The 12,752-nt window shown below is 36.9% G+C and overlaps 2 protein-coding genes and 1 non-coding gene across 7 annotated transcripts; all 3 read left to right on the top strand.

Moving 5' to 3' along the window:
- The first annotated feature begins 212 nt into the window (after window positions 1-212).
- On the top strand, window positions 213-4,686 carry EIN4 (Signal transduction histidine kinase, hybrid-type, ethylene sensor). Its single transcript, XM_007030423.3, has 2 exons — window positions 213-2,904; window positions 3,793-4,686. Exons 1-2 carry the CDS (start codon window positions 1,165-1,167, stop codon window positions 4,333-4,335), a joined length of 2,283 nt encoding a protein of 760 aa, XP_007030485.3. The 5' UTR covers window positions 213-1,164; the 3' UTR covers window positions 4,336-4,686.
- An 885-nt stretch (window positions 4,687-5,571) lies between these two features.
- LOC18600121 (Methyltransferase family protein) lies at window positions 5,572-8,936 on the top strand. Of its 5 annotated transcripts, none has more exons than XM_007030422.3 (8): window positions 5,572-5,826; window positions 5,938-6,047; window positions 6,641-6,852; window positions 6,949-7,016; window positions 7,479-7,581; window positions 7,779-7,921; window positions 8,250-8,325; window positions 8,550-8,936. In XM_007030422.3, the coding sequence occupies exons 1-8, from the start codon at window positions 5,620-5,622 to the stop codon at window positions 8,564-8,566; spliced, it is 936 nt and encodes a 311-aa protein (XP_007030484.3). In that variant the 5' UTR covers window positions 5,572-5,619; the 3' UTR covers window positions 8,567-8,936. The 5 variants fall into 5 exon arrangements, with proteins under 5 accessions (XP_007030484.3, XP_088662279.1, XP_007030483.3 ...); XM_088806153.1 differs by having other exon boundaries at window positions 8,490-8,936; XM_007030421.3 differs by having other exon boundaries at window positions 8,250-8,373; window positions 8,556-8,936.
- A 3,063-nt stretch (window positions 8,937-11,999) lies between these two features.
- Window positions 12,000-12,071, top strand: TRNAD-GUC (transfer RNA aspartic acid (anticodon GUC)). The gene has a single exon. It is a non-coding gene; the product is annotated as a tRNA-Asp (tRNA).
- The last annotated feature ends 681 nt before the right edge of the window (window positions 12,072-12,752 follow it).

Below are 12,752 nucleotides of genomic sequence, written 5' to 3'. Positions count from 1 at the left end.
TTATTATTAATACTTGTATATAATTATTGAAAAAATACTTATTATATTATTGTGGGCAAAACAAAAAATAATGTTTTGTGTGACTGGGAAAGGAAGAAAGGGAAAGAGAGTGTCCAAGTTCTCTTCACATAGAAACTTGGGTCCCACAATAAGCTCTTTCTTCCTTTTTGGGGTCGTGTCCTTCTGGGGAGTTACTATTTTCTACGAACTTTAGGACACGGACTCTCTCTCCTTCTCTCTTTCTCTCTCTGTCCCTCATGTCTGTTTTGTCAAACATTGTTTTCAATCTTAAAGAGGCAGAGACAGATGTTTCAATCTCAAACTGTCTTCAATCTTTCTTCTGCTCCTTTCTTATAAACATCTTGTGAAGGGTTTGTTTAAAGCAGACTTCTTTTTTTATGTAAATAGTATTAGCTTTTTAATTGATCTTGTTGGCAAAGAAAAAGTGTGGTGTTGTTTGATTGGATTTGCAAAAAGAAAGTGGAGATTTGGTAAAATGGGTAGTCGTTATTTTCACTTGAGAAGTTGAAAAAGATATTAGTTTTTTGTTTTCATTTGGTGTTGATTGAGATTAGTGGTACTTTTTCTACCAAAAGGTTGGTTCATTTTTTTTTTATCTTTCCTCTTCGATTCCTTGTTTCTCTTTTGAGTTTTAGATTGGGAAAGAAAGGTTGACGTTTGTGTCTTGATGTTGGTTTCCTTGAAGGTTATGTCATTCAGTTGAAGAAAGTTGCAAGTTTTATTAAAAGTCTTCTTTTTTTAAGAATTTCTTTCTTCTTTTCCCTTGTTGGTGTAGAGTGAAGTCCTGGGGGGACTTGATAAAACAATAGTTGATTGCAGGGAATGAATAGAAAGATTGGAGTTTTTGGAGTTTAGAGCAGATGGGGTGTTTTAGATCTTGAAATCTAGGGAAAGGATATTGCTTGCTTCAATAGGAGAAGGTGGGTACTGTTATAGATCTTGAATTCTTGCAGATGGGATTTTATTGTCTTTGCAAAGGACTTGGCTGGAGGAAATGAATGCTTGAAGCTTTCAGCTATGGGAGTATAGTTGAGGGAGTTGCATTTTCTTTGTTGAGTTGAATACAAAATTTCTGTGTATTGGGGGTGTGGAAAGTTTGACATTTTACACTTATGGATTGAACCAGTACTCACCAGAGTGGCAATGTTAAGAGCATTAGCTCAGGGCTTGTTGATTTCTTTATTCGTGATCTCGGTTTCTGCCACTGATAATGAGTTTCCAAATTGTAATTGTGATGATGAGGGCTTGTGGAGTATACATAGCATTTTGGAGTGCCAGAAGGTGAGTGATTTCTTGATTGCTGTGGCATATTTTTCGATACCTATTGAACTGCTTTACTTCATTAGTTGTTCGAGCGTCCCCTTCAAATGGGTCCTGCTTCAGTTTATAGCCTTTATAGTGCTTTGTGGGTTGACTCATCTTCTCAACGGATGGACTTATTATGGTCCCCACTCATTCCAGTTGATGCTATCTGTCACCATTGCCAAATTCCTTACAGCCCTTGTTTCATGTGCCACTGCAATAACACTTTTAACTCTGATCCCTCTCTTACTCAAAGTGAAAGTCAGGGAGCTTTTCTTGAGGCAAAATGTATTGGAGTTAGATCAAGAGGTTGGGATGATGAAGAAGAAGAAGGAAGCCAGTTCACATGTTCGAATGTTAACACAGGAAATCAGGAAATCCCTGGATAAGCATACCATATTGTACACCACTTTGGTTGAGCTTTCGAAGACTTTGGATTTGTACAACTGCGCAGTGTGGATGCCAAATGAGAATGGATCGCTGATGAATTTGACTCATGAGTTGAAAGCAAGTTCTTCGAGGAGCTTTCATTCCATCCCAACTAATGATCCTGATGTGATGGAGATAAAAGAGAGTGAAGGAGTGAGAATCCTGAGGCCAGACTCAGCACTTGGGCTTGCAAGTGGTAGCGGATCAGATGAGGCAGGTGCTGTTGCAGCAATTAGGATGCCAATGCTTCACGGTTCTAATTTTAAAGGGGGAACACCAGAATCAGTAGAGACTTGCTATGCCATTCTGGTCTTGGTTCTTCCAAGTTCGAACCAGGGTTGGAGCGAGCCGGAAATGGAGATTGTTGAAGTGGTTGCTGATCAGGTAGCTGTAGCTCTGTCCCACGCTGCAGTTCTTGAAGAATCTCAGCTAATGAGAGAAAGACTGAGTCAGCAAAATTGTGTGTTACAGCAGGCAAGAAAGAATGCAATGATGGCCAGCCAAGCAAGGAACTCTTTTCAGAAAGTGATGAGCCATGGTATGAAGAGACCAATGCACTCAATTTTGGGCTTACTTTCAGTGTTTCAAGAAGAAAAAATGAATTTCAACCAGAAGATTGTTATTGACACATTGGTTAAAACAAGCAGTGTTCTCTCAACTTTGATAAATGATGTGATGGAGATTTCAGCAAAAGATAATGGAAGATTCCGGCTAGATATGAGACCTTTTAGCTTACATTCCATGATCAAAGAAGCTTCTTGCCTTGCCAAGTGTTTGTCTGTCTATAAAGGATTTGGTTTTGAAGTTGGTGTTCAGAGCTCTTTGCCTCACCAAGTGATTGGTGATGAGAAAAGGACTTTTCAAGTAATTTTGCATATGGTTGGCTATCTACTGGACGCCAATAACGGAGGAGGAACTGTCTTATTTCGGGTTTTATCAGATGTCAGTAGCCAGGATAAGAATGACAAAATAAATGCATGGAGATCAAACACACAAGATAATTACCTGTACTTAAGGATTGAAATTGGTATTCGTGGGGGCAGTTCTCAGGCAGATGAATCAGTCTCAACCAAACATTCTTCTGGTGGGAGGCATAACGATGATGAAATTAAGGAGAACCTGAATTTCAATATGTGTAAAAAGCTTGTGCAGGTGAATATCCCATTTCTGTTTCTATTTTTTATTGTCAATTCTATACCTTGTTATTTGTGTATGATCGTTGAAACTTTCGAGGCATGTGAAACAATTTCCAGCTATTTATTGCATTTTTATTGTTGACTCCCAACTTTTAGTGGTATATTATTTCTGGACATGCTATTGTTATATCAAAAACCTGTTTCAGCTTTTCCTGGATGCGCAGAAAAACTATTATCTGTATGAACTATTGGAAGACACTGCTTTAATTGCTTAAAACTAATGTCATATGTGCAATTGATTTCCCGAGCTTTATATTGTAAGTGTCTGGTGTCATTTGGCCAGGGCATTTGCAGCAAGCTGCCGGTTTCATTGGGCTTCTTTAATCTGGTTTGGGCAATTTTACATATTTTGGTGTTTGGATACAAAAAGCAAGTGAAAAAACAGTTGCTTATGCCTCTAAGCTTTCGGGGAGAAATATTTTCATATGAAGGAGTCTGAGTGATGCAATTGTGGATATGTTTCAAGCATTGAAGCCCTTTTTGATGACAAAACTCAGACTCTTAATATAAATACAGAATTAAAGCATACATTCCTTGGATGGAAGCTATTTGAGAATATTGACACCACGTATAGAGAAAATGGATGCGTGGAACAATTGTGGTTTGAAGATAATTCAATGTTTCAATTGTAGATTTTATAGAAATTTTGGAAGGGCATCGTTCTTTGAGCCCTGCTGATGCACTCAAATCTGTGTTCTAACTCTTTATTTTCTCTTCCAGCTGGAATAAAAAGTTTGATTTCTCTACCTTTTGTCATTTAACCGGTCATTTCTTCTATTGAAGTATGATGCATCACCATTGCATTACATGTATTAATGATATATTGTGTGTCTGGTATTTGCAGATGATGCAAGGTAATATCTGGGTATCCACAAACTCTCTTGGGTTTGCACAGAGTATGACCCTTCTTCTCAGGTTTCAAATCCAACCATATATCCAAAGAACCACGTTTGCATCTGTGAACTCCACCGAGCAACCAAATTTCAACTCCAGGTTCAGAGGTCTTCGAGTATTACTAGCTGATGATGATGATATAAACAGGACTGTGACCAAGAAGCTGTTAGAGAAGCTTGGTTGTGAAGTGACTTCTGTTTCTTCTGGATTTGAATGTCTTAGTGCAGTCAGCCATGCTGAAAATTCGTTCAGAATTGTTGTTTTGGATCTTCACATGCCTGAAATGGATGGATTTGAAGTGGCAATGAGAATCCGTAAGTATCGCAGCCATAATTGGCCATTGATTATAGCCTTGACAGCTAGTGCTGAGGATAATGTGCGTGAGAGATGCCTACAAATGGGAATGAAAGCAGTTATTCAGAAACCAGTTGTATTGCAAGGGATGGCAGATGAGATTCAAAGAGTTCTGCAACGGGCAGGGGAAGGGATTTGAGGAGCTGCTCATGCTTAGGTAAATGGGGTGTATACCCCTTTGTATGCAGGACCTCTGATTTGATCATTGGCCTGCAGGTATGAGGAGGTAGTCGTCAGGGTTTTCTGGCATTGATTACTTTTCTCCTTTCCTTAGGTGTCGTCAGTCAGTTCACTTTCCAAATCAGTCACTGCATAGAGATTTTAACACAGCATTTGCATTCTGCAATTCCATGGTATACCAAAATGTAGTCATTAAATTTTGCTAACCATTTGGCTCATTGAATTTATGGAATGACTTGAGGTAAAGTTACTTGTACACTTATATTTAATACCAAAATCAAATTTAGTGTGATATTTTCAAAATTGAAAATGTAAGGAGTAATGTATACCTTCAAGTTCTTTTTCTTCCTATCTGATACATGAGCGCAACTCAGCACTTATTATCAGCAGAATACCAAGCCAGGATAATAAATTGATTGATTATCGAAAAACTTCACTGCATTAAGCTGAATTTTGGAGTCAGGAATCTCAAGTTGCTATCATTCGTTCTTAATTTCTACCTTTCGTTTCCCATTTGTGCAAGTGACCGACAGTTAATGTGATCTAAGCTATTGTGGTAGCATCTAGGGAATATAATCCAGAAATGGTTGAATCTCATTCATGAAACAAGAGTGGAAATCTGAAAGGAGGATTCCCGAGATAGTTATTCAGTGGCCAATGTGCTATCTGATTTTCTGCCATCAGACTGCAATCTATGCAGGGTCTCAAGCCCGGAGTTTATGTGCCTACACTGTTGCATACTGCATGGACAGCTTAAATTGGCATTTATGCCTGATGTCCTCGAACATTTACAAGATGATTCAGTTTTAGCAACAGCTTGTCAATTTCAAAACCTTTACCAGCTGAGCTGTTAAGCTGAAGCATCAACTTTGGAGCACAAATTCTCGGGACAGGATGCTGGAAGCAACCATTGATTGAACCCATCAACGCGTAGATTCCACAAATTCCTCACTAATGCTACAAACTGTACACCAAATTTGTTCACTAAGTACCATCAATCCATCAATCATTTATCTCAAAGGAACTCTACATTAATATAAAGACTTAATGGCTGAGAGCATCCAGTCAAAATACTTATAGCATTTTCAATTTTTGTAAGAAAATGAAATTAAAATTTTGGGGCCAAGTTTGGGCTGGTGGCAGCAAACAAATAATGTAAGCCCAAAATCCGAACATTTTGGTTGTATAAAAGCTCAAAGGATTCTAAACTTTGAACCGACCAGACACGGCTGAAGACAAGAAGATGAGTGCATCAGAAACAGAAGCTTCGGAGTACCATTCCAAAGACTTCAACTGGGAAACTCTGAGACAAGAAATAGAAAACGACCCTTCTCTTAACTACCATCTTCTCCCTTTCCCTTCTCCACAACAAGAAGAACACCATTCAAGAGATTCAATTAAAGCATGGCAAAAGTTTCACATTCAACACTCTTCTGGCAAGTTCTTCAAGGTTTGCCTACAACAACGAAAAACCCAATTCTTTCTTCCTCTTATTTTTCTGGGTATTTGGTGCTTTTAGTTTTTTTATGTGTAAGCTTAAATGGGTACTCTTTGGATACAGGAAAGAAGGTACTTGTTGAAAGAATTTCCGGAGCTGGTTTCTTGTGAAGATGGTTGTAAGGTTTTGGAGGTTGGGTGTGGAAATGGTAGTACTGCCCTTCCTATATTGCGGTAACCTCAAAATAATTTTATTAGTGTTTTTATGTTGCTATAATTGTTGGTCTTTTGGTCGGTGAACAATTGCACATTGGACAAAATTTGTATTATATACTAAACTTACTAGTTTAGCGGAAAGCTCCTAATTTGTTGATGATGGCTTTGCAATAGCATTGGTTTATATAGTAATGAAAGAAAGTTTAATGTTTTACTATTTGTGTTGAAAGTATGGAGTTTCAAGTTTTGTGAAGTTAATTGGAATGGGTGTAGTCAGAAAGGTTGAATGTTGGCTAATGTTATGTCTTGAGTAGCGGTTAATCTAAATTGATTACTTTGGTTTGGTTCTGTAATTCAGTTAGAGGTGAACTGTGTATTCTGCAAAAGTTTATTTCATTATTCAGGATAAGACCATAAGAAATTGGTTGAATGTTAAGTTTAAATTCATAATTTCACACTTTAGAGGACATTGTGGAAAGTTGAGATACTGTTCTTTGAATTTTCATTGTGAAGATGAATTTTGCAGTATGGAGAAATTGGGGCTGGATGATAATATTGAATCATCGAAGTATCTTTTTTCCTCTACTTATGCCTTCAATATATATTTTCAGGGGCAATGAGAAAATTATTCTATACGCATGTGACTGTAGCAATGAGACCCTGGAGAGGGCTAAAGAGTTTGTAGCTGCCAGTAATGTAATTTCAGTTGAGCATCGTTTCCACCCGTTCTATTGTGATTTTGTGACAACTGGATTCCCAAAGTGGTTGGCATGTGATTATTGCAGAGAAATGTTTGCACTCAAGGGTCAAAATTACCTTTCAGGTAGCTACCTCTCCTGTTTCTTTCATTTGTTCCTTCCTCAGATTATTGGCTTTGCTAATATTATGAACTTAAATTCTCTGTTTTTTTCTCTACCAGATATTAGAGAAAAAAGAACCCATGAAACTGATATATGTTGTGTTGGTGGTGTGGACTTTATTACCTTGGTATGCCTCTTTAATTTCATCAATGTTTTAATAGTCAATGCTAATAGACATCTTAATTTTCTTGGAAATAAAGAAGATAGTTTAGTATTCTTCTTCCCTTTTCCCTTAAGTATATGCTTTTTTGCATATTTCTGGGACTCCACCTCATGTTGTTTAAATTGTTGCTAGAATGACATGAATTGGTGCACAATTGAGTCATGGTTAGTCTGCAAATTCATGCATGGCTTGAGCAATGGTGGTGGAATGCAACTTATATTACGAGTTCTTCTTGCATAGCTAATATCTGCTACTTGCATAGACTTCCTGATTTCTTTTTATGTACAAGTCCTTTATGCTGCAACCTGCATCTTTTTCCCCCCTTATAAAACCAGTATTCTGAGCTCACTCTACTATCGAAAAATAGATACACAATATTATGAAATATAGATTTTAATATGTTTCATTTGTTACATAATGTGGCAGATATTCACACTATCAGCAGTACCACTTCAAACAATGCCAACAGCCATCAGAGAGTGCTTTTCTGTCTTAAAACCTGGTGGCCTGCTCTTATTTAGGGACTATGGTATTGGATCAACAAATAACTAGGCTGCGGTTTTCAGTTATTGTAAAATGTTTTACATAGCATATTTTCTCATCTGATCTTGTTCTTTCTGGCCAAATTTAATTCTTTCTGGCCAAATTTAATTCTTTTAGAGAATAATAAAATAAAGGGTTTTTTCCAGAATCAGTTTACCAAAGGTTCAATTTGATGGAATCCAGGTGTCTATGATATGACAATGCTGCGTTTCAAACCAGAACAAAGAGTTAGATTCAGGGAATACATGAGATCAGATGGCACTCGTTCTTACTTTTTCTGTCCGGATAATGTCAGAAATCTCTTCATTTGTGCTGGCTTCATTGAGGTACAAAATTCTAGCTATTAGGTAAATTTAAGTTTGTACTTATTGTTACTTGGACTTGTGCATGAGATAATCTGCTTCATCACCCTCAGTTTGATTTTTGCTGCATAGACTGGAACTGAGAAAAATGTTTTCGTCATCTTGATCTAGAATGATTCTCTAGTGCATTTGTGTGCAGTTTTTCTCTGACTTCATTGTAATTTTAAAAGCAAATCACACTTTCTTGATTGAGTTTCATAGGGCATGGAATTATAATTTTATAATTAATTGGTCATATCTGAAGATAGAAACCTGGCTTGTTTTGAATGTTAACTTATTTATGCACTTGCAGCTTGAGATTGAATATTGTTGCGTCAAGTCAGTGAATCGCCGAAATGGGAAGAGCATGCAAAGAGTATGGGTACATGGTAAGTTCCAGAAGCCCACATGCATTTATCGGCCAGGCTCTTCTTGAGGTACTGTTTGAAGAAATACAAAGACTTTTTTTTTTATTACTATTCATAATGAATGAATAGATGAGCATGTTTCTTCTCTCCATATAGCTTATGGTGACAGATTTTTTGCTTATCAGAATATCGACAAACTAACTTACCTATGCAAGTTTTGCATTCCTTTTGATTCTTGGAACAAGCTGCAGGAAATTGCTGAGGGACCTTGCTTATCCCTGTGTGTGCCTGTTTCGGCTTCCAATTTCATGTAGAGGACATCGTACAATGAATAAAAATTGAGATTCAACAGTCACTTTTCCCATAAGTCATCCTTAATCTCTTTTGTCACAGCTGACCCTGCAAATGGTGACATTCAATCAGATCGTGGAGAACACAAGATGAAGTTATTTGAACCTTCAGAGTATCATAGAACTCATACTACTTCTAACAGTTAATTCATATGCCAAATATTACAAGGCCTCAGTCAAGCCAAAATCAATTTTAGGGCCTTGGACACTTGTTAATTGAATTTTTATATCTGGAGTGTCATATCAATAACTGCAACCTAGCATATGAGAATTCCTCTTGAATCTCTGTCAATACAGGAGAGATGTGTCAATGCTATGTTTAGTTGTTCATTGAGCTTTTGGACATTGGTCTCTTCTCTTGTGTATGCATTTCTTCCATTCATATGCAGTGTACTGCATAGGCACATGCTATCATTCCGCTATGCAGATACATTTCTATGTGAATGCAGAATTGATTTTAGCTCATTTCTCAGTCATCATCTATGTTCGAGGCCTGACCAATAATCCACAAGGTCTCACTGTTTTCAATTACTCGTATCTTCAGGCCATGCTGGCACAACATTGAGAATTAGGTTAGTAAATACGGCTACCTTTGGCGGTCCCTCAAGTACTTTTCGGAGCAGGCACACCAAATAGAATTCTCCTTCATGTCTAGCAAATAAATTGGAAAAGAATTGTGGTATTCGACTTTCAGAAAATTATCATGAGAATATATGTTGAGCTTGTTAGCGAGCATGAATCATCATAGCATGCAAGTGGGAATAAATTCTTGCGAAATGGTGGAAGCAGGTGCTGGAAGCTAGAGATTGAAAACATTATAGTGGCTTTCCTGGCTTCCTCTATATATAGGATTAGCAGGGTATGCCACTTCCTAGTAATTCTGTCATTTAGTTATTCTTTAGGTTGACATTATAATCAATACTCTTATCATCTATAATTTTAATCCAGAAAACAAAATAAAAATGAAGAACATAGTAAATGCATCCAACCATCTCTTTCTCTACTCCAGGCTACTCATATTAAGGGCATTCATGCATGTAAAGAATGTAACGAAGTTGACCAAAGTTTCATGCATAAATCAAGAAATGAATGCCCCAACAGCCCCCTCCCCCCCTAAAACAAACGACCCATTTATTTATTGTTCGGTGGGGAAGAAGGTGGATAATTACCATAGTCTTAACCCCATGCATTCATCATAGTGTTGCGTGCATAACGTTTTCTCAAGTTTTGACCATGGATGCTTCTGCATATCTTTTGTTTAAAACTTTTTGTAAGGGAAACGCATGAAACACACCAATGAATGCAATCAAAATAATGTTCTGAAGTTTTAGATTGGCAGTGCAATGACTCCATGAAAGCATTGGGTAGTGTTCAGGCTACCTAAAATCCAGGCGGAATTTCAGGTGGTTCTGGGAACTAGAATGCTCACTTCATGCCACATGTCGTAGGTAAATTCTTTATCAGTCATCAACTAGATCCGGTTTTTTTTGAGTGGGACCATTTTCCTTGAAATTGGTACCCCAACAGCCCATCTTTTGTCCCCTCCTACATTTGTCCATATCTGCACTGTATTTTAATTGTAGGCTGCAGATACAATGGGAAAAATATCACACTATCCCCCAATATATTTTGATACTTATCAATGGTACCCTCCACCCGCTTTTTTCCAGCATCCTTTATGGATAATAATATGGTTAAATCTCTTTTTATCTTTGTTAGGCAGAGCTCCACAAATCCAGCTTATTACACATCAGTAATTTGGAGAATGCAAGAGCAGAAGATTGAAATTCCATCCTTTATTTATTTTGTGCAAATAGTGGTAAGATTTTATATGGCATTATTACTGCCCCAGTATGATGGTTTCTGAGTAAGTCTACATGTAACTTTCTAGCTTGCTAAGTTTTTATTTCCATGCGTGAAGGGTCATGTTAAGATGAAGAAAGCTAAGACAAATGGAGTATAAACACATCATATTAAAGCAACTCTAGTGTTGTGTATTAGGCTGGCTTAATTGCTGGGTTGTATATTAGGATTCGAGGAAACTTTCTGTGCCCTTACATAAATGCTGATACTGTTGTTGGTCTCTGAATTAAAAGAGCTTCCACCCACTTCTTCCTAGATATAAACCATGACATCAGTTATTTATCATTGATATGTCAATGATTCAAGTCAATTATCTTGGCTGTCAGAACATTAGTTTTCCGTATTAAACATGATAAACCTCTCATGCATCTTAAATGTTATCCAACATTAGATCCCCGAGATGCATCATTATCCATGTATCAGGATCTAATGATTGATAACCTGCTGGGAGAAAACAATTTCCATAGTTAAATGACTTCAATATATGATATCTGGGACTATATAGACATGCATATCATACATAGATGAACAGAATCTTATAGGAAGTAAATTTGAAAGTACCCTCACATCACATACCCCAACATGATATGATCCCATCATTGAATTATAACAGATATATGGGTCCCATCAATGGAGGATTTTGATTTTCCATGGAACTTTAATTAAAACTACAATTAAAACTTAGGAGGGAAACATAAATGACTGAAATATTTTAATTATATATAGTCATGAACATAGAGAATGCTAGTAATTACAAAAACTATAGCTGTCCCCTCCTTTCGTTACATTGATTAAGACCTCAGGATAAAACCATAACTTCAGCCTGCTGTCCCCTTTCATTTTTCTATTTCGTTGTGCAGCAATCTTTAGTCTCCATACATGGGGAGTTGATGTATCATTTATTAGAGGTTTTTCTACCGACAGTTGAAGGAAAAATTGAATGAGCATCGTTTAGTTGTTTACTAGGCAAAAGTTGTCAAATTGACTAGCTTCCTTTCCTTTATTGTGTTGGATAAACGTGTAAAATGAGAAACATAGCCCTAGCATGGAAATATTTGTTTGCCTACTCTAATATCCTAATAGTAATTATCCTACATATTTAAATCCAAGCTCTGAAACTAATATAATTACTATAAACCTGACACAATGCCAAAAGGAATTTGTTATAAAAAGAGATGAAGAAAAAGGAAGCAATATACATCTACTACTTGCAAAAACCTTTTGCTTTGACTTAAAAGTGCAAAATGACATAGATATTTGCATAGATGAACCAAAATTGTGAAGAAACATTGAGTTGTCAATTGGAATGGTAAGTATCTTAAGTAGTTAATTACTTTCTCTTGAACTATATATATGATCTCTAAGGTATGTTTATTATTCAGATGAGAAGAAGGTCATTTTTTATTTACATCTAAGCAAAATGGGATAAAACTCAGTTTTTTATAAGCAACCAGAATAAAATAGAGGTCATATCCAAACAAGGTCGTTGTAGTATAGTGGTAAGTATTCCCGCCTGTCACGCGGGTGACCCGGGTTCGATCCCTGGCAACGGCGTCATAATTTTTTTTCTTCTTTATTGAGAGAAAAAACAGTATAGCATGAAATAGAGATTGTAAGGAACAGGATTGTCAAATTCATTAAAAATTTTAAGATAACACAATGAAACAAACAAGAAAACTTGCGGATAATGGCAGGGTTTTGTCAATCTGACTCGTTCTTTTAGTAGACTCTTCTTAAGTTTAACTTGCTTTTCTAGTTTATAGGTGCCCTTCAAGGAGATGAATGTTGGGAGCTGGTTACCGGTGCTATAATTTAAGGATAAGGATTGTGTCACAAATAGTTCACCAGAAATTAAACAAGTGAGTGCACTAAAGTACTCCTGCTTTGGCAGATGATGAAAATGTGGTCAATGGCAAGATTGTGGTGTTCTTTGATTGGAAACTCAAAGTAATTTGAGATTATCTTGCCGCAGAGGATTTTGAAAGTTAGGTCAAATGGCACCTAATTCGCTGAGGACAACGTGTACCCCACGGCAGGTACATCCAGCAAATTAAAAAATTCACCATTTTAGACTTGGAAAGTGAACATGCTCTCAAATTGCCATTGCTGATGCATGATTCTCCATTATCAATGTTAAATAAATTAATCATGTTGCTTTTCATTATACAGCTTAGGCTTTATTTGGGTGGTCCACATTTCCTTAATGCCAATTTTCCGGATTCCTCCTCGAAGTAT

This window comes from Theobroma cacao, chromosome 5, assembly GCF_053813885.1.
Source record: "Theobroma cacao isolate CCN51 chromosome 5, ASM5381388v1, whole genome shotgun sequence".
Lineage (NCBI taxonomy): Eukaryota > Viridiplantae > Streptophyta > Magnoliopsida > Malvales > Malvaceae > Theobroma > Theobroma cacao.
This window is presented reverse-complemented; position numbering and strand designations above follow the sequence as displayed.